The sequence below is a fragment of the Cnephaeus nilssonii genome (assembly GCF_951640355.1).
Source record: "Cnephaeus nilssonii genome assembly, chromosome: 21".
Classification (NCBI taxonomy): domain Eukaryota; kingdom Metazoa; phylum Chordata; class Mammalia; order Chiroptera; family Vespertilionidae; genus Cnephaeus; species Cnephaeus nilssonii.
Genome location: NC_137092.1, coordinates 16,062,509 through 16,087,196, shown reverse-complemented (window position 1 = coordinate 16,087,196; position 24,688 = coordinate 16,062,509). Strand labels below are relative to the sequence as shown.

At 45.9% G+C, this 24,688-nt stretch overlaps 1 protein-coding gene and 1 pseudogene across 2 annotated transcripts; one reads left to right on the top strand and one right to left on the bottom strand.

The window, feature by feature from the left end:
• Window positions 1-27: 27 nt before the first annotated feature.
• Window positions 28-20,145, bottom strand: SLC25A44 (solute carrier family 25 member 44). Its single transcript, XM_079760811.1, has 4 exons — window positions 19,991-20,145; window positions 12,645-13,282; window positions 5,881-6,008; window positions 28-2,900 (listed from the first exon to the last, which is right to left on the bottom strand). Exons 2-4 carry the CDS (start codon window positions 13,267-13,269, stop codon window positions 2,709-2,711), a joined length of 945 nt encoding a protein of 314 aa, XP_079616937.1. The 5' UTR covers window positions 13,270-13,282; window positions 19,991-20,145; the 3' UTR covers window positions 28-2,708.
• A 1,367-nt stretch (window positions 20,146-21,512) lies between these two features.
• Window positions 21,513-22,007, top strand: LOC307093758 (steroid receptor-associated and regulated protein-like; annotated as a pseudogene). The gene has a single exon. The product of its transcript is annotated as a steroid receptor-associated and regulated protein-like (transcript).
• The last annotated feature ends 2,681 nt before the right edge of the window (window positions 22,008-24,688 follow it).

Genomic DNA, 24,688 nt, shown 5'->3' with positions numbered 1-24,688 from the left:
CCGGCAAAATAAGCGCCAGCCAAAAGCTCAGGGCTCAATCAATACAAACTTTTAATTACACTTCAAAGACTTCGTACAGTGCAACAGTGAATGAATGTTCGCAGTTAATATTCACAAGAGTCCACTTTATCAAATGTTAACCGCATCTATTTCCATTCCCCTGTCCCTCAGTACTCCCGTCAGGTTCCTGGACCGCCACATCGAAACTTCCAGCTGGTCCGCTCTATGGTCCTGGGAAAACGGAAGCCCACTGTCCCAGTCCCACCAAGACATGTTTTATTCAAACCCGATTAGATAGGGAAGTAGGGGGCTGGGGTTCCATTCACTAAAAACAAACAAAAAACTCGTCATCCTTTGAAACTTGAGTGTGTGTGTGTGTGTGTGTGTGTGTGTGAGAGAGAGAGAGAGAGAGAGAGAGAGAGAGAGAGAGAAGAAAATGGGTAAATGGCTATGAAACACTGTACAATAAATCAGAAGGAAAGGAGTCTGGGAAGCAGAAACATCCTAAGGCATGAGAGGCAGGAGACTACCCCGTCCATGATACTTTACCCACTTTGCCACAGTGGGGACAAGTTTCTAGGGAGGGGAAGGGGTGGGGCTGAAAAACAATCTCCAAAAGGGTCACTAGAGTGACTTTAAAGAGGCCGCCGCCCTGGCTGGCGTCGCTCAGTGGTTCGAGTGTCGGCCTGTGCACCAGAGGGTCTCGAGTTTGTTCCCAGTAGAGGACACGGTCAAGGACAGGTACCTGGGCTGCAGGTTCAATCTCCGAGCCTGTGGGGGTGGGTGCAGGAGGCAACCAACTGATGTGTCTCAACGATGTTTCTCTCTCTCTGCCCCCCCCCTTCCACTCTAAAAAAAAATCAATGGAACAAAAGAGAGAAAGAAGGCTGGCTTCTATTGTGTTGGTGGTTCTTAAGGGAAAGGGGTGACTGAGGGGCAGGAAGATTCAGAATGATCTGTGGGCCTAACCCTTTGGATGACCGTCTGTGGGTAGGAAGGAAAAAGCAAACCAAAATAAGGGGAAATAACCCTCAAAGATAAAAGACCAAGATGGGCAGTGACAGTGGTGAAGGTAGAAAAATGTGTTTTTCAGACTCTGATCTGGCCAGGGTGACAGAATGTGGGGCAGCTGTAAGAAACAGCAAGGCTTCAAAAGGTAGGTAGCACCTTTCAAATTGGCACCATGGCCCTTCCCAGGGGGGTGGGACCAATAAGAAGGTTTGAAGGATCACCCTGGCCAAAAGTCTCAAGTAGAAGTGCAGGGTTTGATGTGCCTTCTTCTCATCCTTTTTGCTGCACCTCTCTCACCTGCCACACAGGCTTGGTAGACAAGGTAGGATGAGGCAGGGAAGGAACGCTCATCACTTAGCTCCTGAGAGCCATCAGCAGCTAATCTCGGCAGTATCGGGCTGGTATGTGGTGGTCCTGGTATTGGGTGACTTCCTGACCCGCTCTTGACTCTCTTCCAAGCATCCCTCTAGAGCAGCACCGCCAACCTTTCGGACCTCACAGGCCAGCAGTGGTCTGCGGACCACCGGTTGGCGACCGCTGCTCTAGAGGGTACCATGACTGGGATGACTTCACATTGGGGAGAAGAAAACACAAACAGTTCCACGTATCAGAGACTGAGACAACGTTCGTTTCCATGAGTCCCGTGATTGGGATCTATATGTATTAGAACTGCCTGGGGCTGAGAACCTACACTGCCCTCTCCTAGGCCTGGCTCAGCTGGTCTGGGAGATGAGCTGGGGCACACATCCCCTCCTGTTACTTTCCAAGCCAGCTACTCTCTCAATCTGACTTTTCAGGGTAGTGCTCCAAATCCCGGGTGCCCCCGACAGCCTGATCTACTTAGAATTGTGCCTATCACTGTAGTCATCTGGGCCAGGGGAAGCCAGCAGCTTGTAAGTCCTGGGACTGCAGGGACTGAAGGGACATGGAAGGGACAGGGAACTGAGATTGAAGGAAAAGCTACATTATATTTTTCTGAGGAAAGGGTGGGCTCTGACTGCAGGATTGGATAGGTGCTTTAGTAGGACAAAGACAGTAACCTGGTTCACGGATGTTAAAACAATATAAACACCCAAAATAAAGTATTAACATTTCTCCCAATCTAATAACTCCAAAGAGAGGATGAGCACTCTGAAGCTTTCGCTGTTACTACTCCCTGTGCAAAAGTGCCTGGCACCTTGCCCCCAGTGGCAGGAAAAAGCAGAGTAGTCTGGTGGGCAAATCAGTCCCAAAATAAAAATAAGCCTAAGAGACGAAGCAGGAAAAGGCTTGATGGCAACTGCTTGGAATCTGGGCTGACGGCCCAAGTGGAAGAACCAGTGGCAGTAAGCAAGCTCTATGTACAGCTCTTATCAGGGTCTCGGGGACCCAGATGGAAAGGGGAACCAGAAGAAGGGTTAACAGGGGAGGGACAGAGTGGGACTAGCGGGGAGGGTGGGTTTCCTTAGGGCAGGACTGAGTACAGGGACTGAGTGAGGGAGCCATTTTGGTAAGAAAACTAAATAATGGGGCAGGAGATGCAGGTGTGGAGCCTCTTCAGCAAGAGCAGTTCAAAGTGTCCGTTCCTGCCCCCTACAGGGCACCTGGCCCAGGGCAGGGCTAGGTGTGTGGTAGGGGCACTCAGAGAGGGTGCTATCCTCCCTACTCTGTCCCCTACCCAGAGTGGTGTGGGAAACAGCAGGCTTCTCTCCCACAGGTTACCAGTGTCTCGAGTCCACCAGCTCAGGTCGGAGGCTCAGTTTCTTGAGGCTCTCATAGCCTACCACAATGACAATGGTAGAGGGCGTGGCTGAGATGATTCTGGCCGAGAGGCCCTTCATGAGGCCCCAAGGCCCCTCTTCTGCCATCAGCTGTCTGAAGGTCAGGATAATGGAGTTCTTGCCCTCAACCTGGAAAAGTCAACACAGTGGAGGGTCATGGTCTGCAGTCAAAGCTCCTCTGCTCATTCTCCCTCTGCCTTAGGCAAAACTGAATTTGAATTCTGCTCCCCAATTTGCTAACAGCATAACCTCAGTAATTTAACTCACTCTGCACTTCAGTTTCCTTGAATATAAAACAGTGATAGTTCCTATGCCATGTGGTTGTTCTGAGCGGTAAACAAAAGAATACTTGTAAAAGTTGGGAACAGGACCTGGCAGACAGTAAGTGTTCAATAAGCATTAGTCATTAATGTCATTAGATAAACTACACAGCTATGAGCCTTTGGACTGGGTACTTCTCTCTGGTCACCTCTAAGGTCCTCTGCAGCTCTGCCAGTCTGTGATTTTGACTCTGATCATCTCAATCCCTCTGAACCCCCATGGCTAGAGTCCTCCCCTCTAACTCTGTTGTCTCCCAGGCACTTACCTTCCCTATCACATTGGAAACCTGGCTAAGGCAGGAATCTTTTCTTTCTCAACAGTCCTGCTCCCTTCCCCTACCCCTATATCCTGCCACCAAACTATATCTTTAGATACCACCCACTCAAACCCTCAGCCAAGACAGGACAGGTGCACTCCTTGTTATACCTCCTCCTGTACTGTATGACCTTCACAAGGTGGTCCCATCTATGGCTAAGAACATCTACCCACTCGCCCTGCCTCCTTTAACACCCTTCTCCACACTCCCGTCTTCCTCTCAGTCCTCTCATCTGACCACCTCTGCTCCCCTAACCCTCACACTTATCCTTGGTCATGTCAAGGGCTTTTAAGCCATACCTCTGGCCCTCATATGCACTGTCTCCTCTGGCCTGGCAGCACCTCCAAGTAGAGACCTATCCTTTCCCTGGATTTCCTTGTGGAACACCCAGGACAAGGCTCAGGAGAGAATGAAGATAGAACCTATGTACTTTATTACTTACAAACTAATTAGATGCCAACATACTCATTTTCAAATGTGTGTGGTGAGGGGAGGCCATTCTTTCTTGAGATAAAAATACCTAGATTTTCCCAGACAAGAATAAAGGAGTTCATCACAAAGGCAAAGAAGGACCCAGCAATTCCACTTCTGGGTATTTATTGGAAGAACCCAAAACACTAATTTGAAAAGACACATACATCCCTATGTTAACTGAAGCATTACAATAGCCAAGATATGGAAGCAACCTAAGTGCCCATCGATTGATGAATGGATAAAGATGTGGTACATATATACAATGGAATATTACTCAACTTTAAAAAAGAATGGAATCTTGCCATTTTCAACAACAAGAATGGACCTAGAGGGCATTATGTTAAATGAAATAAGTCAGGGAGAGAAAGACAAATACTATATGATTTCACTTATATGTGGAATCTAAAACAATAAGTGAACAAAACAGACTCATAGATACAGAGAACATTTTTTTTTAAAATCTTCACCCAAGGATATTTTTTCCATTGATTTTTAGACAGAGTGAAAGGGAGAGGGAGAGAGAGAGAAACATTGATGTGAGAGAGACACATGGATTGGCTGCCTCCCACACTTGCCCTGACAGGGGCCAGGGATCGAGCCTGCAACTGAGATACATGCCCTTAACTGGAATCGAATCCGGGACTGTTCAGTCCGAGGGCTGACAATCCAACCACTGAGCCAAACTGGCTAGGGTTACAGAGAACATTTTGATGACTGTCAGATGAAAGGGGGTTTGGGTGAAAAAGGGGAAGGGATTAAGATATACAAATTGCCAGTTAGAAAAACAGCGCCAGGATGTAAAGTACAGCAAGGGAATATGGTAATAACTATGGATGCTGTCAGGTGTGTACTAGACTTAGCGGGATAATCACTTTGTAATTTATATAAATGTCTAATCATTATGTTGTACACCTGAAACTAATACAATATTGTATGTCAACTGTAATTGAAAAATTAAAAAAATGATTTAAAAAAATACACCTAGATTTACCAGCCACCTCCATCCCAACATCCTGGTATTAGGGAAGCTAACTGCACTCCCAACCTGTAATGGTTATTTTTCTTCTCTCCCCTCCTCAGCTTGCCTCTTAAGCTATCCAAATCAGATAGTAAAACCCTCCATTCTCTTGACTTAAAGCTTTATACAGCAAAACCTGCCATTTATATTTTATATGTCATCATTCAAATTCTATTTCCTTGGACTAGGTACTGTGAAACTGTTTTTGAGCTGACTGAAGACAGAAACTATAGCTTCAGCACAGCACTACCAAGGGCTTTGTCGGTGTTTTTGCTGAGTCTACACAGTACAGTCTGTGAAACCTATTCAAGAACAGTCACTCTCGCCCTGGCTGGTGTGGCTGAGCTGGTTGGAGTGTTGTCCTGAACATAAAAAGGTTGCAGGTTCAATTCCCAGTTAGGGCACATATCCAGGTTGCAGGTTCAATCCCTGGTCGGGGCGTATACGGGAGGCAACTGATCGATGTTTCTCTCTCACATCGATATTTCTCTCTCCCTCTCTCTCTCCCTTCCTCTCTCTCTAAAATCAATAAAAACATATCCTCTGGTGAGCACAAAAGGGGGAAAAAAAAAGAACAATTTCACTGTAAAGAGCTCACAGAGAGAAACCAAACAGACTTAGGAAATGAACTGAAATGGATATTTCTAAATGCAGGTAAGAAAAGGTGGTTATAGGCTATGCTAATAGGATAAAAGGCTGTAAGAAACCAGCAAGAATTCCTAGAGGCATGGGCAACGGAAGGAATAGAAGCATGCGAGCTAGCAGACAGGATGAGAAAAACATTCTAGGTGCTTCAAAGTGCTCAGCTGGTTTCTGTAAATGATAAGTCATAACCACAAGGAAGGGGCTTGGATGACCAAGAGATGCTGGCTGAACTGCACAGCCATGACACCAAGAGGTCAGGGGAAGGCTGGAGGGCCTCAAGATCACACTTCTAATGGGTAATGTGGGAGGAGGGCTGGGGTGGAGGCTGGTCTTACCTGCACTCGGGTGCGGATGACGTCCATGGGATTGGTGATGATGGAAGCGGTAGCTGCAGCCAGGGGCCCTGAGATGGCTTGAAACACAATGTGAGGGCATTCCTTAGGACAGAGAGAGGAGAGCTGCTCTGGAATGGAGGGAAAGACAATGCCGTGAGACACGAGGTACCACCCTGTCTGCCCTCACACTGTTTCTACCAACTGGCCCAATGATGACAAACCTCCATCCTTAGCCACCTCAGAGCCCCCCATCCACATAGCTCCCATCTTTTTTTCTCTTTGCTTCCTTCTGAACCAACAAAAATTATAAATCTGAGGCTCCATCCAGAAGGCATCTTGGTTACGTCCTCTGGAGAGGGAAATTTCAAAACCTCTTTGCTTGCTGACTCCTTTCATCTGACAGAAATCCTTCCTGATAGAACAATCTTATGCCTGTGTTCTGCTTCGCCCAACCCATAGGCTAGAAAAGCACACACTACATATTTTCTAGTATAAGCACTGAATAACTGGTTGGATACATTAAAAGCTGGTAACACTGCCCAGCCAGGGTGGCTTAGTGATTGAGCATCGACCTATGAACCAGGAGGTTACAGTTTGACTCCTGGTTAGGGCCACGTGTCAGGATTGCAGGCTCAGTTCCCAGTGTGGGTCATGCAGGAGGCAGCCAATCAATGTTTCTCATCACTGATGTTTCTCTCTCCCGCTCCTTTCCTCTCTGAAATAAATTTAAAAAAATATTTTTTAAAAAAAACTGGTAACACGGATTGTCTTTAAAGCAGGGAGTTGTATGACTGTGGTGGATGAGGGGCTTTTTCACAGTATACCCTCCTTTCCTACCTTTTGAATTTTTTAAGAAGTTTTTTAAAAATTGATTTTAGAGATGGAGGAAGGGAGAGAGAGAGAAACATCGATGTGAGAGAGATACATCAATCAGTTGCCTCTCGCACACGACCCCAGAGATCGAACCCACAACTGAGGCATGTGCCCTGACCTGGAATCGAAGCCTTGACCTCTGGTGCACAGGATAACACTCCAACCACTGAGCCACACTGGCCAGGGCCCTACCTTTTGAATTTTGAATCATGTGTTTTTACAAATAACAAAATTACAATTAAAAGAGAAAGTCATATCCTACAGTGAGAACTTTTCTCCAGCCTATATTAAGAGAAACAAAAATTTATTTTTCAAAATGCTGATGAAGAAGACTTATTAATAGCCCTGGCTGGTGTGCTCAGTGATTAGAGTGTTGGCCTGTGCACCTGAGGGTTGGAGGTTTGATTCCTGGTCAAGAGCAGGTACCTGGGTTGCAGGTTATATCCCCACCCCCAGTCGATTGCATTCAGGAGGTAACCAATCGATGTGTCTCTCTCACATCGATGTTTCTCTCTCTTTCTCTCCCCTCCCTCCTCTCCCTTCCACTCTAAAAATCAATGAAAAAAATATCCTCAGGTAAGGATTAACAAACAAAACAAAAGAAGACTGAATAATACCCAGATTCACCCATTCCCAGTATCACTGAGAAGTTCACCTACAATTGAATTTTTTGCTTTACCCTCTCTGGAAGTGAAAGACAAGAGCTCATTAATATATTCAACAAAGATGTATTGAATGGCTACCATGAACCAGTCCTTGTGGGTTCTGAGGATATAACAGTGAATAAAAGAGCCTCAAAATCCTTGCCCTTATGACATTTACATTCTAACTGCCTGAATAAACAAAAAGCAAAATATATAGTTATGTCAGGAGGTGCTATGTGCTAGCTAGATAAAAATAATGCAGGAAGGGGAGACAGGAAATGCCAAAGGTAGGGTGTGAATGGGTTGCCATTTTAAACAAGGTAGTCATGAAAGCCCTCTTCAAGAAGGTGAAGTTTGAGCAAAGTCCTAAAGAAGAGTGCAAGCCATAAGGCTCTGTGGTGGACAACTTTCCAAGCAGCAGTAATATCCTATGTAAAAGTCCTGAGACAGGAGCACACCTTAAATTTTCAAAGGGCAGCAAGGCCAGTATGCCTGGAGCAGAATGAGGGAGAGCACAGTAGATGAGGTCCAAGAGGTAAGTCATTTAGGACCTTGAAGCCATTGCAAGGACTTTGGCTTTTACTCTGAGACTGGATGTAAAATAGATTTATCATCTCAAAGATTCCCTCAGTTTTCTCTCTACAATTCAGTCACCATAATACCTTTAAATTTTTTTTTTTTATCATGCTCCTAGTTTGGGTATTTTGTAGCCAGGCAACTAAATAGTAGGGAATAAGTAGGATGGTAGGGGTTGGCAGGGCAGAAGTGAGAGCTTCTAAGACCCAGCAGCATGGCAGAGTTCCTTAAGCCCTACCAGAACCATCTCTCCCTGATTTCTAGTCACTTTCTTCCCCAGGGTCAGCATACAAATAGAAACAAAGTGAGCTGGTGACTCCTCCTCATGGGTGTCCTATTTCTCTTGACAAGAAAGCATTTCATAACCATTAAAGGTAGCATCTGGGCTGGCACTGCCAGCCTCCTTGGGCCTGTCTGCACTAGCCCCCAGGCCTGTAAGCTGCAGTGGGATCCAGATGCCAATTCTAGTCGTACATACATGCCATTTTCCTGGGGCTTAGGGAGAGGATGGAAAAACAAAGGTAAGAGGGTGGGGTAAAGAGCCCCATGTCTTTCCTTCTCCATTATTCATTCAACAAGTGATTACTGGGCACCTATTATCTGACTTGGTTTAAGCCTCCTGGCTAAATAACTTGGGATAAGTAATATAAATCATTGTTTGTTTAATGCTTACTAGATGCCAAGCACTGAGATAAGCACTAGACAAAGAACAGAAGTGGACAGGGAAAGGCCTTCATGGAGCTTACAGTCTAATTAAGAAGCTGGGGTTGGAGATAAAATAACTGCAAATTATAACGAGTGCTCTGAAGGAAACAAGGTGCCGAAAAAGAAAACAGAAAGAACCCTCTTTCCAACTGGGTAAAGAAGTCCACTCTGCAAAGGTGGCATGGAAGCGAAGGCCTGAAGCATGAGAAAGACCCAGCCATACAAAGAACAGGGGAGAGGGTACTCCAGGCAGAAAGAACATTATTTGCAAGAGCTTTGAGGTGAGAACGGAGCTTGGTGTGTTAGAAACTGAAAGAAAGGCAGTGAAGATGGACCAGAGTGAGGAAGGGGAGAGGAGCACAAGATGGGGCTGAAGAGGCAAACAGGAGCCAGATCATGTAGACCAGTGCTGACCACGGGAAGCATTAGATTTTATTCTAAATGCCCACAAATCAGCACTGGTAGATTTTAAGCAAATGGGGTAACGAGAACCAGTTTATTCATTCAACAAATATTTACTGAGCAATTCAATTCACCAGAGTCTAAGAGACACAGTGGTCACAGAGCCTGGCACATGGTGGATATTCAACAAATGTTAGTTTCCTCCCCCTCCCAAGAACCTTTCCAGTGAATTATATATCAGTATAGCTGGAAAATATGCATTAAAAATAAAAGAATCTTTCCACATTGTAGAAGAGATAAGGCACACACAAATAACACCAAGGAAAATGTTATAACTGCCTTAGGAAAGATTCAAGCAATATAATGGAGGTTGAAGGGAGGGAAAGGTCACTTCTGGGTTAAGGGCTACATGGAGAGGATGGAATAGGAGGCAATAAGGAGCACTTACGTCGTGATTTCACCCCGGTAAGTGTCCCTGGAAGGCATTTAAGCAGAGGTGTGATATGAACAAAGCAAAGGTAGGAGAGATGATACGTGGTTGAAGAACTGTACGTTAGCTGGCCTGGTTGCAGCACAGACTATACACAGGGGAGCAGCACGTGGTTTCACTATAGAGGGAGGCTAACGCCAGGCTGAAGTGTTTGGATTTAACTCAGCAAGCAGTGGATCCACTGAACAACACAGGGTTTAAACAGTTAATCCGTTAGGAAGTGAGTGATGGATAGGAAGGAAGAGGCTTACAGAGAACAGGCTGATGCTGCTGTCCAGGAAGGTGGTAACAGTGGCATGGTTTCCAGGAAAGGCAGTAGGAATGGAGAGAAAGTTTGGAAAGACATTTTGAGGTCACAAGGACTAGATGTGGAGCCAAGGAAGAGGGAATGGCCACGCACAATCCCCAAGGCTTCAATCTTAGCAATTTGGAAAATAATATGATCACTGACACATAGAAATACGTCAGAAGGGAAAGCCAGGTTGGGTTGAAGAACAGTTCATAGAGCCCTAGCTGGTTTGGCTCAGTGGATAGAGCATCGACATGCGGACTGAAGGGTCCCAGGTTCTATTCCAGTCAAGGGTACATGCCTGGGTTGCAGACTTGGGACAGGAGGCAGCCGATCAATGCTTCTCATCATTGATGTTTCTATTTCTCTCTCCCGCTCCCTCTCACTTCCTCTCTAAATAAATAAATCTATATATCTAAAGGGCTAAATGACTGACCGTATGTCCATCCGACCGACTGACTGGTACATATGACGTGCACTGGCAATTTAAAAATAAATGTTGGCTCTAACCGGTTTGGCTCAGTGGATAGAGTGTTGGCCTGCGGACTCAAGGGTCCTAGGTTCGATTCCAGTCAAGGGCATGTACCTTGGTAGCGGACACATACCCAGTGGGGAGTGTGCAGGAGGCAGCTGATCGATGTTTCTCTCTCATCGATGTTTCTAACTCTCTATTCCTCTCCCTTCCTCTCTGTAAAAAAATCAATAAAATATATTTTAAAAAAATAAATATTGACTCGTGCATGCGTGATTTTGTACCCGTCCGACACTGGCCTCCCATTTAAATTAATTTGAAGACAGTTTCCCGTGATGTCAGCATTTGCAATGACTATTAATAAATCACAAGGACAAACTCTAGACAGAGTAGGAATACTCCTACCTGAACCTGTTTTCGGACATGGTCAGTAATATGTTGCTTTCTCTCGAGTTTGAAGAGCATGTGACATTAAAGTTGTAAATACTTCATCACAAGAGAAATTAGTAAAGCACCCTGAAAGTGTTTTTACTCTTAATGTGGTATACAGGGAGATATTAGAATAAGTTTAATCAATTTATCAGTCATTGTTTTTATATCATGTCTTTGTTGTTGTTATTGGTTATTTATTAATTTATTTAGATATTATTTTCATATACATTTTACTAATTTTCTTTCATCTCTGACACTTCTATTATAGACAAAGGGTGAATAGCAATATTAAAATATTTCTTCTAATTAATTTCCTTTCAATGTACACAAATCCATACACCAGGCCACTAGTATATGTACATATGAAAAAAGAATAGTTCATAGAGTAAAATTTCAGATGTAAATACATGCATCCACGTTGAGAGGTCAGTCAGAATGTTTGTCTGGAGCAGAGCTCTGGAGAGGTTAGTCTGGAAATGGAAATAGAGATTCTGGGACATATTGGAAAGTACAACTCAATTGTAAATGAAATCAAATGAAGAGAGAAGGGAGAAGATAGACTCCAGAGAACATGCTCACATTGCCTAGGAAGTTTTTTTAACATTAAGATTGCCAGGCTCGCCCTAGCTGGTTTGGCTCAGTGGATAGAGCATCAGCCTCCGGACTGAAGGGTCCAGGGTCCAATTCCAGTCAAGGGCACATGCCCGGGTTGCAAGGTTGATCTCCGGTGGGGGGCATGCAGGAGGCAGCTGATCAATGATTCTCATCATTGATGTTTCTATCTCTCCCTCTCCCTTCCTCTTTGAAACCAATAAAAATATATTATAAAAAAAAAAAAAAAAAGATTACCAGGCTCCACTCCCACAGAATCTGATACAAAGGATCAGGACTAGAGTCCAGTATGTGAATTTTACCAGATACTCTAAATGAAATACTGTGTTAAACAGAAGAAGAAAGAAAGAGGAAAAAAAGAAAGAAAGCGAGCTAGTGAAGAAGAAGGAGAAAGCGATAGAGGGGGAGGAGAAGGAAGGAGGAAAAAAGAAAAAAAGGGTAGGAGGAGGAGGAAGAGGTACAATCAGAAAAACAGGAGAACTATAAAAGTACAGTGCCATAGAAACAAAATGATTATAGGTTAGGAAGTCCTTATAAAATTATAAAATCTGGTTAGAAAAGTTCCAGGTGCAATGAGACAGAATGCCCACTGCCAAGGGTTAGAGGCCAGCAGCAGGATTAGGGAGGTTGTAAGCACAGACTGCCCTAACTGGAATTTGCTAGTTACTCAAAGCTGCAATGCCAAGGGCAGCAGGCACACTCTTGGCAATGTGTTCTGCCCTTTCATAAGGAAATTTGGCAATATGTTTATTGAGGCTCTCAAAATTCTTATCTTTTAACACAGTAATCCCATTTCTGGGAAATACTTAAAAAGAAGTAAAACATGTTATGAACAAAAAATACAGGAGTGTAGAGGTTCATGGTTATATCACATCTTGAATTTAACAATTCTGAGGAAAGTCATCCAACTCAAAACCGCACTATTATTCATTAATTTTATCTTCAAATCCCAAATACCCCTTAATTTTGTTCTTCTCTATCTTCCAATTCTCTGCCAATATTCCACTAACCCTAGTTGACTGTAATGCACCCAGAATACATTCTATGGTCTACAATCATCTACTTTACTTGTCTGATTGCCCCCACTTTAATCTAAGTTCCCTGAAGGAAAGAACTATGGATTATTCATCTTTGAATCTTCTTGAATCAAATGTTTGCTGAATGAATGGCCCATTCTCCCATTAAATCTCCCTCTGTCACGTGTACAGAACAAGGGTATCTTAGCCACATTAGTAAGCCCACACCCCACTCTCCTGGGTCCCTGCTTACCTGCGTAGAAGTGATAGAAGGGCCACCAGACAGCACTGTTTGGGATGTAGGTGAGCAGTGAAGCCACATAGCCTCGGTAGAAGCCTCGAAGCCCATCAACCCGCAGGATCTGCTTGATGATGTCCTTGGTTTGGCCAAAAGCAACTACCCCCTGTCCCTCTGGGTTCCCTCGCACTTGGAAGCGGCCCACTTTCTCACCCTTACGCTGCATCATCAGGTGCTGGGAGACCACATCAATGGGCACTGTGATGCTCTGGGCCACAAGAGAGGCCGAGCCACCGGCCACAAGTGATTTGACTGTGTTGCTCTGGCTGTAGTCAGATACAAACTTCCGGGTGAGCTCGTAAGTGGTGACATAGCACTGGCCCGAGATGAGGGTGAAGGTGTTGACCAGGAACCCCCGGTAGAGGCCAGTCACACCATCTGCTCGCAGGATCTTAATGAAGGCATCAAAGGTCCCATGGTAGAGGCTCTTGCCTTTCTGAACCTGCAGCCGAGTGCGGATGAGGGTGAATGGGTAGACGCTGACCCGGATCATCATTGTCATCGCCACACCAAACACGTAGAACTTCTTCTTGTCCAGGTGTTCCCACTCAATGATCTGGATGTTGCGTTTGTCTTCCATTGTGCCCGAAGTCCTGGGGATTTTAGCAGGGTGGAGGGATGTGAGGAAGGAGCTCAGAACTTCACACTTTCCCCTCCTGGCTAGACTCTGAAACCCCATTGTCAGGCTTCATCTTCCGGGGTACTTAACTCAGTCTGGCTCTGGTTGTTCCTTCACAGACTAGGAGACTGCCCCCTTCTCTCTCCTTTATCAGTCCTTCCCAAGTCCAGAAACCTTTCCTTACCTCAGTGACTTCCGTGGTTTCACTCCCATGTCAGCTCCCTACCCCCAGCTCATCATCTATTCTGGTCTCTGCCTCTGCCTGGGCCCTGGGGTCATGGCCCACTCTCCTCCTCCTTCTCTGGCTCACCCAAGCCGAGCTCAGGATGCTATGGACAAACCCACCACCTGACAGGATGTAAGGCCTTTCAGTGGACTAATAGGATGCCAGTATGTGACATTTAGGAGGTTCCTAAAGGCAGAGGGAAGTGCTCCATTTTTGAGCACTAGGCCCACTGAAGAGGCACTGCCTTTGACCTCGCATCCTCAGCAGAGTGCCTCTTTTGTTGCCCTTTACCAGCTGACTCACCTGACTTCATTTATGGTTTCTGTGCTGGCCCCGCTGAGCTCCCCTGGCCCACCCTCACTACACTGATACTTTCTCCAGTCTGCATTGGAAGAAAGTATGGGGAAGAAGCTAAGTGGGGCTTTCATACCCCAGGGCACCCCCTCACACACACCTCCCCTCTCTCCAATGAGAGAACATTAGGAACAGGCAAAGATCAGAGTCCTCCCTGGTTATTAGATAACTCACGCTAGAGAAAGAAAAGAACCACCTGAAGAGTCTTGAGAACTACAGGGTAAAGAACATGTTTGGCCCCTTTCATCCCTAAGCATATAAATCATTACCTCAGTCCCAGTTACAAGGAAGGGAGATTCAAGTAACAGAAGATACTGACTCTGCTTTCGAGAAACTCACAGTCTGTTAAAAAAGACACAGTATCTCTGGAGAATGGATGTCAGATACAGCCCTGGCCCAGCAGCTCAGTTGGTTAGAGTGTCGTCTGTTCTATTCCTGGGCACATATAAGAATCAACCAGAGCATCAAAGCAATGTTTCTCTCTCTCAAAATCAATAAATAAAAAATTTTTATATGGAATACAGAGCAGCCCTAGCCGGTTTGGCTCAGTGGACAGAGCGTCGGCCTGCAGACTGAAGGGTCCCAGGTTCGATTCCGGCCAAGGGCACATGCCCGGGTTGTGGGCTCGATCCCCAGTGTGGGGCGTGCAGGAGTCAGCCAATCAATGATTCTCTCTGATCATTGATGTTTCTATCTCTCTCTCCCTCTCCCTTCCTCTCTGAAATCAATAAAGAAATATATATATATATTAAAAAGGAATACAGGGCAACTCAATGTACACGAGACCCTCATGTTAAGTGTATCCATGGTTTAAAATTTCAAACAAAACTGCCCTAACTGGTTTGGCTCAGTGGATAGAGCGTCGGCCTGCAGACTGAAAGGTCCCAGGTTCGATTCCGGTCAAGGGCATGTACCTTGGTTGCGGGCACATCCCCAGTAGGAGATGTGCAGGAGGCAGCTGATGGATGTTTCTCTCCCATCGATGTTTCTGACTCTCTATTCCTCTCCCTTCCTCTCTGTAAAAAATCAATAAAATATATTTTTAAAATTTTTTTTCAAACAAAACTAAAAAGCCTACTAATGTAGTAATTACATAAAATTGGGACCTTCCAACTGAAGAACTGTCAGATGAAAGGGCGTCATATAGTGGACATATTCTTAGTAACAATGTAATGTGCTCCTGTGTAGGACATGGACATGTCTAGAGGGTTGAAAAGTTCTGCACAAGTAGTCCCAGTGCTAATGCCTTGGCAAAACTCATGTCAAGTGTTTAACCAGAGTCCATCTTCAACCACTTTACCCAGGCACAGGCCCTAACTAGCCTAAGTCGTTTCTTGGTTTACCATGGAATTCAGTGAGGAAGCAAGGTTAGCTTTTCAGTATTCCCTGAGCTGGCCGGTATCACTTTCATTGAAGTACAGGATTCCTGCAGTGCACACTGAGTGCATGGGAACTGAGGGACAACCTCCCTTCAAGGCAGGCACAGGTGAGGTACATGTAACCAAGACAGGCTTCCTAGAGGACAAAGCAGTGTGAATGAAGGAGGGACACATGTAGACAGTGAAAGGGAAAGACAATAGCTTGGAACAACTAGGTGGGCCAGAATGGAGACTCTAGACTGTGGAAAGTAAGTTAGAGGTGGGGTTCTAGGAGAACCCCTAACAAACTGATGTGCCATTTGCTGTGGGCAAAAGTGGCCCTTCCTCCCCACCAAGTCCAGCAGGGCAATCTTCTCTCTTAAGGCCCTTCAAGAGAAGGTGGTCACTGTCTCCCCGGCCCCAGGGTATTTGTCATCCAGGGTCCCAAGGTCATGTTTCCATTACCACTGAGAGTTGAAGAGAGACACTAGGATTTACTGAATGGCTATTACCCCATGCAACCCTTACAACCTAATCTGTGCACAGTTGGATACTTCTGCTAAGGAAATAGAGGGTCAGCTATATTAAAAGGAACAGACCCAAGGTCACGTAGCTGGTCAGTGGTAAAGGCAGGATATGAGCCAAGATTTGTTCTCTACGCCACCGTGCCTTTTACTCCCCTGGGAGCTGAAGAGCTCCAACACAAATCGCTCTGTTCCGTCTAAAGCCAAGTCATTCCCCCGGAGGGAGCAGAATGAATGCCCTCAAGACTGCCAGTCACCCAAGGGTTAAGCACAAACTCCTGGCCCTGCAGATGCCTATGGACTTCTTAGCTTTGTGCTAGAGAAACCAAGAGCTGCCTCTGCTTTCTCGGTGTGCTTGTGGAATGACTGAGCAGAGTGACTGAGCAGCCACATTGTTGTCACAGGACAAACACAGCAGGGCTCAAGCAGGAGGGACTCCTACAGGGATCATGCAAATTGTATGCTCAGCAGGGCAGAGAAGCAGAGCAACAAAGGATTCTGTTCCAGGACCTCGTTTTGTGGGCACCATCTCAATTTGTCAGCTGAATCACAAAGTACCAACATCCCCTGATGAGGAATCCTAAGGCAGGACCCATGCCTACTTTCCTCCATCTCTGACATGTGCCGGTCTATTTTATTTCTTTTTATATTCTTTATTTATTTAGTGTATGTGTGTGTGCACCGCTCGCACCAATCTATTAAATTCTCAGAAGGAAAAGGGACTCTCCAAGGCTGAAGCAGGTACTTCTATTATTGCCATGGTAACAGAAGAAGCCACTAAGAGTCATGTCTCAGAGAGAGAAGCCTCTACAGTTGAAGGAGAGAATCATTACATCTACCTGTTCCCTTCAAAAAGTAGGACTGCTCCTAAAAGATGGGATCTCAACCTGCTCTTTTCCTATATGATAAAAGGCTAATATGCAAACTGTCCCCTCTACCGGGAGTTTGACCACAGGGCGGGGCCAGCCAGCCAACCGCCTGTGGCCCCTCCCCCCGGCTGCCCCAGGCTGCCCCATGAATGCACAAATTCATGCACTGGGCCTCTAATATTATATAAACGCCAAACTTCCTGCTCAAATAACAAAACCAGTACCTCTTGTTTTACCCTCTGGAAAATCCTCCTTGCAGATACCAGTATGCAAACTTCCTTTAGCCTTCCCAACTCAATCAGCCCAACTTCATTATGGCTCTTCCCAGACCCTTATTTTGTGTACATGGCTCCAATTCTGAATTTCCCCCATCTTTTAACGCTGCTTGGATACGAAGGCTGAAGTGTTTCCTATGAAGACCCAACAAATGACTCAAGATGCTCTGAAGTCATCAAATGAGATGTCAGAGGCAGAACCCTCACTACCAAGCCCAGCAGTGGAAAGGAACAAACTGGTGGGTTCAGTACATGTCCTCTCCACTTCCAACTTTCCTTTGTAGAAAAATCATACTAGACTATTCACCAGGTTCTGAGATGAGATTACGGTTCAGGACAAGGCAATGTCACCTGGAAGGCAAGGCCATGCTGTGGCAAGAACAACAGTATTCAGGAGGTCCAAGTTTAAGTTCCACTTCCATCATAGAGTTAATTTACACAAAACCAGATTGTGTAGCCTACTATTGGTAGCTGTATGGTATAGTCTATTGCTCCTAGGCTACAAACATTTACAGTATTATTACTGTACTGAATACTGTAGGCAACTGTAATACCATGATAAGTATTTGTGAATCTAAACATAGAAAAGGTAGTCTAAATATAGTATAAAAAATAAAAAAATGGTACACCTGAATAGGGCACTTACTATGAATGGAGTTTGTAGGACTGGAAGTTGCTCTGGGTGAGTGAGTGAGGAGTGAGTGAATGTGAAGGCCTCGGACATTGCTGTACACTATTGTAGACTTTATAAACACTGTACACTTAGGCTACACTAAATTTATAAAACACTAGGTTAAATCAAGCACAAACAAAAATAATGCAATCAAGAGATTTGGCAAACATGAAATAGGTGAGGCTGCTGTCAGTATAACACAGCAAACTGATTATAGCAAACTTATTTTTTTTATTAATTCTCACCAAGGATATGATTGTGTACTGATTTTTACAAAGAGAGAGAACCATGGACCTGTTGCCTCTTGTACATGCCCTGACCAGGGATCAAACCCACAATCTCTTGGGGTACAAGAAGACACTCCAATCAACTGAGCCACCCAGCCAGGGTGCAAAGTTTGTTTTTAAGTAGAAAGAGTATATTCTAAAAGTATAGTATAGCAAGCCCTGCCAGTGGTGCTCAATGGTTAGAGCGTCCATACATGCACGGAAGGTTCGAGAGTTTGATTCCCAGCCCGGTCGGGGCGCATGCGGGAGGCAACCAATCCATGTGTCTTTCTCACATCGATGTTTCTCTCTCTCTCCTCCCCCACCCCTTCCACTGACTCTAAAAAATTAATGGAAAAAATATCCATGGGTGAGAATTAACAAAACAACAAAAAAAGTATAGTGTACAAATACCTAAACCAATAACACAATTGTTCATTATTGAGTATTATGTACATAATTGTATGTGCTTTACTTTTTAAATTATTTTTATTGATTTCAGAGAGGAAGGGAGAGGGAGAGAGAGATAGAAACATCAATGATGAGAGAGAATCATTGATGGGCTGCCTCCTGCACACCCCCTACTGGGGATCAAGCCCGAAACCCAGGCATGTGCCCTTGACTGGAATCAAACCTGGGACCCTTCAGTCCACAGGCCGACGCTCTATCCACTGAGCCAAACCAGCTAGGGTGTATGTGCTTCACTTTTATACAACTGGCAGTGCAGGTTTGTTTACGCCAGCATCACCACAAATGTGTTGTGCCAAAACATTACATTACGATGACCACAACGTCACTAGGCAATAGAAAATTTTCAGCTCCATTACAATATTATGGGATTACTGTTGTATATGTGGTCTGTCATTGTCTGAAATGTTGTTATGCGGTACATGACTGTATAACAGTGTGATGCAACTCATATGAGCTAATATCATTTCTATCATTACAGAAAGCTGTACTGGACAATGTTGCTCTAAATCACTGCTGTTTAAAGTGGTACACAGACCAAGCAGCATGGACCTCAACTGGAGCCTGTGAGAAATACAGAATTTCAGAATGCACCCTAGCTCCGTTGAATAACAACCAACATTTTAACAAGATCTGGAATGATTAGTATGTCAGAATTTTAGAGACATTACTTTAAACATTAAGGAATCTCAGCAATATAAAAATGATTACAATACTCCAAAAGTCCAGGATCCTTACGACGAGGTTAGGAGCCCTTACTCCCTCCTAACTTGTTACCAGAACTTGGCTCAATGTCTACTACTGCCCGGCCCAGCGTGGCTCAGTGGTTGAGCGTCAACCTATGAGGTTCGATTCCCAGTCAGGGCACATGCCTGGGTTATGGACTCCATACCCAGTAGGGGGTGTGCAGGAGGCAGCTGATCAATGATTCTCTCTCATCATTGATGTTTCTCTCTCTCCCTCTCCCTTCCTCTCTGAAATCAATAAAAATGTATTTTTTAAAAATCTTTATTAGACTCATTCAGATCTTTTCAATCACCCCATCAAATTAAATCACCTTCTATAAGACCTGACAAGACACCCATGGGGTTTGACCCCCCCTTCTCAACTGGAAATAAGATCTTTGCTCCCTCCTTCTGTCCCCTACTGCATCGGCATCAACGCTCTGGATCGTGGAAGCTATCTACAGGAACGTGACCATGTTTACATGCTTGACCGCTTGTCTTATTAATGATGGAGGAAGATGTACTCCGAATGTATGCATTTCTTTAGAGGACGTCCTTGGTGATACCTCTGACCCCTCCCTTCAGATTATCTTCCTAGGATTAGGGGAGATACCCACCAAGCCTTTTGGTCTTCAAGAGGCGCTCACGTGATCCCTCACCACAGACACCACATGACAATTCTCTCCACCTACTCCCCCTTTAGACACTTCTGTCCTGGCCTCCGCACAGCCACCTCTGGGTCCTCGGACAGGCCCCTCGCCATGCTTCTATGGCTGTCAGCGAGCCTCATCCTCCTCCGGCAGGAAAAGATGCCTCTTTGGAGTCGTCCTTCATGCCCAAAACCGCATGCGGGCTCCCACGGAACTGCAGCCGGGCACCACCGGCACCCGTGGTCTCCTTGACAGGTCCAGGCCCTTAGGCGCTCCAAACCGGCGGTTTCTTACCTTCTCCGATCAGGGCGGCCCCGCCGCGGCTGAGGCGAACTCCGCGCCCAGACCGCTAGGCCGCAGCTCCCAATCTCTCCGCGGTACCCGGCGACTGCCAGCTTCGGTGTACATCTTCCTCCATCTCGACCCGGCTCCTGGTACTAACCGGAACCGGAAATCGGGACGCTGTCATTCCGCCCCCTCCGGGGGGCGGGGATGAGCGGTGGGCAGCTCCACCAATGGTGTTTCGAGTCCGGGGCGAGGGCGGGCTGTCCCGGAGGCCATCTTGAATTCGGGCAGAAGCCACGCCTTTATTAGCTTCGTTATGCCCTCAGCTCTACGGCGCGTGCGTGTCCTTTTCTCGTTCGCGAAAATCGAGTCACCGGCTTCTTCTGGAAGATGCAGGTCTAAATGTGTCACCTGTTTGGGATCTATTAGAATCCTTAAATTAAAATCTGATCTGCAATTTTTGTGTAGGGTGATGAAGGCCGGGGTCGCGGGGTGGGGGTGGGGGTGAGCTGGAGGGGGTCAATGGAGAAAAAGGGGGACATATGTAATACTTTCAACAATATTTTTAACAATAAAAAGAAGAGAAACTGGGGAAAAAAATCTAATGGTCAGAGCACATGTCCAGGTTGTGGTCTCCGTCTGTTTCTATCTCTCCCTCTCCCTTTCTCTCTGAAATATATATATATATATTTTAAAGAATTGTTCTTTGAGAAAAATCTAACGGAGATTTCAAACTTAGGGAGGTAGCTTTATGTCAGTTTGGCTAGACTATAGTACTGACTCACTCAAACACTAATACTGTTGCTGTGATGGTATTTTTAAAATAATAATGTTTATTTATTTTATTTTTTTAAGAAAGAAAGGAAGGGAGAGAGACATTGATGTGCAGGAGAAACATCAACTAGTTGCCTCCTGCACACACCCTGAAACCTAGGTATGAGCCCTGACCAGGAATTGAACCCTCGACCTTTTGGTTTATGGGACACCTGTCCAACCAACTCCGCCTTACTGGCCAAGGCTGTTGTGGTATTGTGTAGGTGTGGTTAACATCTACAATAAATTGACTTTCAGAGAGATTACCTTGATAATGTAGGTGGGCCTCATCTAATCAGTTAAAAGACCTTTAGGGCAAAACTGGGTTTTCTCTGAAGAGGAAATTCTGCATCAAGACTTCAACATAGCCCTGACCGGTTTGGCTCAGTGGATAGAGCATCGGCCTGCAGACTGAAAGGTCCCAGGTTCGATTCCGGTCAAGGGCACGTACCTTGGTTGCGGGCACATCCCCAGTGGGAGGTGTGCAGGAGGCAGCTGATCAATGTTTCTCTCTCATCGATGTTTCTAGCTCTCTATCCCTCTCCCTTCCTCTCTGTAAAAAAATCAATAAAATATATATTTTTTTTTAAAAAAAAGACTTCAACATAAAAAAATTTAAAAAAGACTTCAACACCAGAACTAAATCCCGGAAGAGGCTGCGGAAAACTGCCCCTCCTGCCACAGCTCCACCAGGCAGACCAGGTGTGGTGGAGCAGCAATGGCCTCATCAGAAGACCCCAGGATCCAGAGAGCCAGCCCCTAAATCACGGACCTGGAGACAGATCTGGACACCAGTTCAGGTGGGAAGCCAGCCCACCATCAAAAGGCCACCCACAGCTCTCCTGACTTTCATTATCCCCTGTGCTCCTGGGAAACATCTCTCCCCATTGCTGCCCCAAACCCCAATTCCAAAATAGGACCTGTCACCTCTCCAATGAATTCCTACATCTTGTTCTGTGGGGACAGCCAACCCCACCTGACTCAGGAGGCACCCTTGGGTGGGGGATACCTTGCCCAGGCCAGCGGCACCCTGCCACCCTGCAGAGGGACTGTGACCTCAGCTTCTTCCCCAGTCATCCCACTCTGCCCCCAGGAGCCTCCTAAAGCCAAAAGGTGCACCTTAAAGAGGGTGCCCACAAGGTGTTCGGCTTGGGGAACAGTCATGGGGTCACTCAAAGCTTTCTCCTCCTGTGTCTGTGGGCAGGCAGGTTAACTGGAGAGCCTGACCCTGGGAGGAGAGGGCTGGCGGGCCAGGCTCAAATGTCCAGGGGCTGCAAGCCCCAGAGCCCACTGCCTCTTTGCCAGGGGCTGCAAAATGCCAGGGGAAACACCATAGCTTTCTCGGAGTCGGGGAGATGGTGTCGGGGGAGGGGAGGGAAGCGGGTTAAACAACTAAATAAATAAAGACGATTTTGAACACTGACACAATGAGTGCTGTGCAGAAGCTGAGACCGGGTGCTGGGATGGAAAGTGATGGGGACAAAGAGCTTTCCTGATACGGTGGTTGGGAAAGGCCTCCCTGAGTGGGCGGCAATTTAAAATATGATCTAGAAAGTGTAAAGGAGCCAGCACTGTGAACCTCCCTCCCAGGGCCCGTGGGCTGGCATCTTCTCCCAGGTCAGGAACCCCAGCAGGACAAGCAGGGCAGCACGTTGGCAGCTGTCCTCTTGGCTCACATACAAGTGTGAAGGTCACTGAAGGGCATGAGACAGAACAGGGAAATTTGAGAACCTAAATGGGACCTGGCAACCAGAGCGTAAATAAAAGGAACCGGCTTCTGCAGAGGGGCGGAAGTGCGCAAAAGGGAACGGAATGTCATCTTTGAACAAATAAAATAAAGATATTTATTGAGCATCTACTGCATACCAGGCTGATGCTGCCCCCTAGAGATACAGAAAAAAGGGGACGGGGTTCTGCTCCATAGAGAAATCATGTTCCCCAGCAAGAAGTGTGAATGAAAGTGTGTGTAGATGTAAGAGATGAATAGCACTGTGAGAAACACTAAATCAACCTATCTGAGGAAGTACCTCAGGACTCTCAGATGAAAATTGCTCAATGTTCATTAAAAAAAAAAAAAAAAGAAAAGACCAGTCCAGCCGGCGTAACTCAGTGGTTGAGTGTTGACCTATGAACCAGGAGATCAAGGTTCGATTCCCAATCAGAGCATATGCCCGAGGTTGCGGGCTCGATCCCCATTGTGGGGCGTGCAGGAGGCAGCCGATCAATGATTCTCTCTCATCATTGATGTTACTGTCTCTTTCCCTCTCCCTTCCTCTCTGAAATCAATATATATATATTTAAAAAAAAAAAAACAAAGAGCAAAAGAAAAGAAAGAAAAAAATAATAAAATAAATAAAACAAACAAAGAGCAGATGAAGCCCCAGGAGCCCAATCCTGGCCCACTGCCCTTGCCATTGCCCCACACCATCCCATTGCCCTTGGCCTGGAGGTCATGTGGGGAGTCAAGGAGAGAAAGTTTGGAAAGGGTGCTTGGAAAGCGAAAGTCAGACCGCAGGGTAAAAATGTTGGGTCATGGGAGGGTGCAAAGGAGCTAGCAGAGTAGAAAAAAAAAACAGAGAAGCCGAATAGCGCCAATGAAGGAGCCATAGCAAACGGTCTGGAAGAGAGCCTGCACACACATGTTCACTGAGCATGCTCACAACAGCAGAGTGAAACAACCCACATGTGCGTCAGCAGATTAACGGCTAAAAAACATGTGGTATATGTACACAATGGACTGTTATTCAGCTTCAGAAAGGGAAGGATATCCTGTCACATGCTACAATGTGGGTAAACCTTGAGGATATTATGGTGAGTGAAATAAGCCAGTCATATAAGGACTACTTTAGTGAAATAAGCCAGTCCATATATTGACTACTTTAGGTACTTCATTTAGGTGGAATCTATCCATCTAAACGAAGTACCTAAAGTAGTCAAATTCACAGACAGGGTTGGTTGTCAGGGGCTGGGAGGAGGGGTAATGGGGAGTTGTTCAATGGATATAGACTTTCAGTTCTACAAGATGAGAAAGTTCTAGAGACGCATTATGCGACAATGTGTTATAGTAAACACTACTAAAAATTGTACACTGAAAAATTGTTGAGAGGATACATTTTATAGTATGTGCTTTTTATCACAATTAAAAAACTAAAACAAACCCTAACTGGTTTGGCTCAGTGGATAGAGCGTCGGCCTGTGGACTGAAGGGTCCCGGGTTCGATTCCGGTCAAGGGCATGTACCCTGGTTTCGGGCACATCCCCAGTGGGAGGTGTGCAGGAGGCAGCTGATCGATGTTTCTCTCTCATCGATGTTTCTAACTCTCTATCCCTCTCTCTTCCTCTGTAAAAAATCAATAAAAAAAATATATATATTTTATTGATTTTTTTTTTTACAGAGAGGAAGTGAGAGGAATAGAGAGTTAGAAACATCAATCAGCTGCCTCCTGCACACCCCCTATTGGGGATGTGCCCGCAACCAAGGTACATGCCCTTGACCAGAATCGAACCCGGGACCCTTCAGTCCGCAGGCCGATGCCCTACCACTGAGCCAAACCGGTTAGGGCTCTTTCTTTAAATTCAATCCACCAAGATGTGAAACCAAGGGCTGCAGTGGGAAAGAGGGGCTGAGTTGGAGTCACAAGAAATGTGGGGGAGTGAGGGACAGCAACAGCAGGCTGAGCAGGGACACCTGCCAATCATCACCCAGGGGTGGATCAGGTGCTGCCTGGCCAGCAGACAGGAGCTGAAGCTGATCAACAGTGCTGGTCTGAAAGACAAAGTCTGAGAGACTCTCTAGCAGCGGCTGGAGTGGAGGAAAGGACTGTCGAGCTGGCCTGGGGTGGGGGCGGGGGGGGAGCAGGGAGCTCAGGGCAGAAGAGCTCCAGGGAACAATCA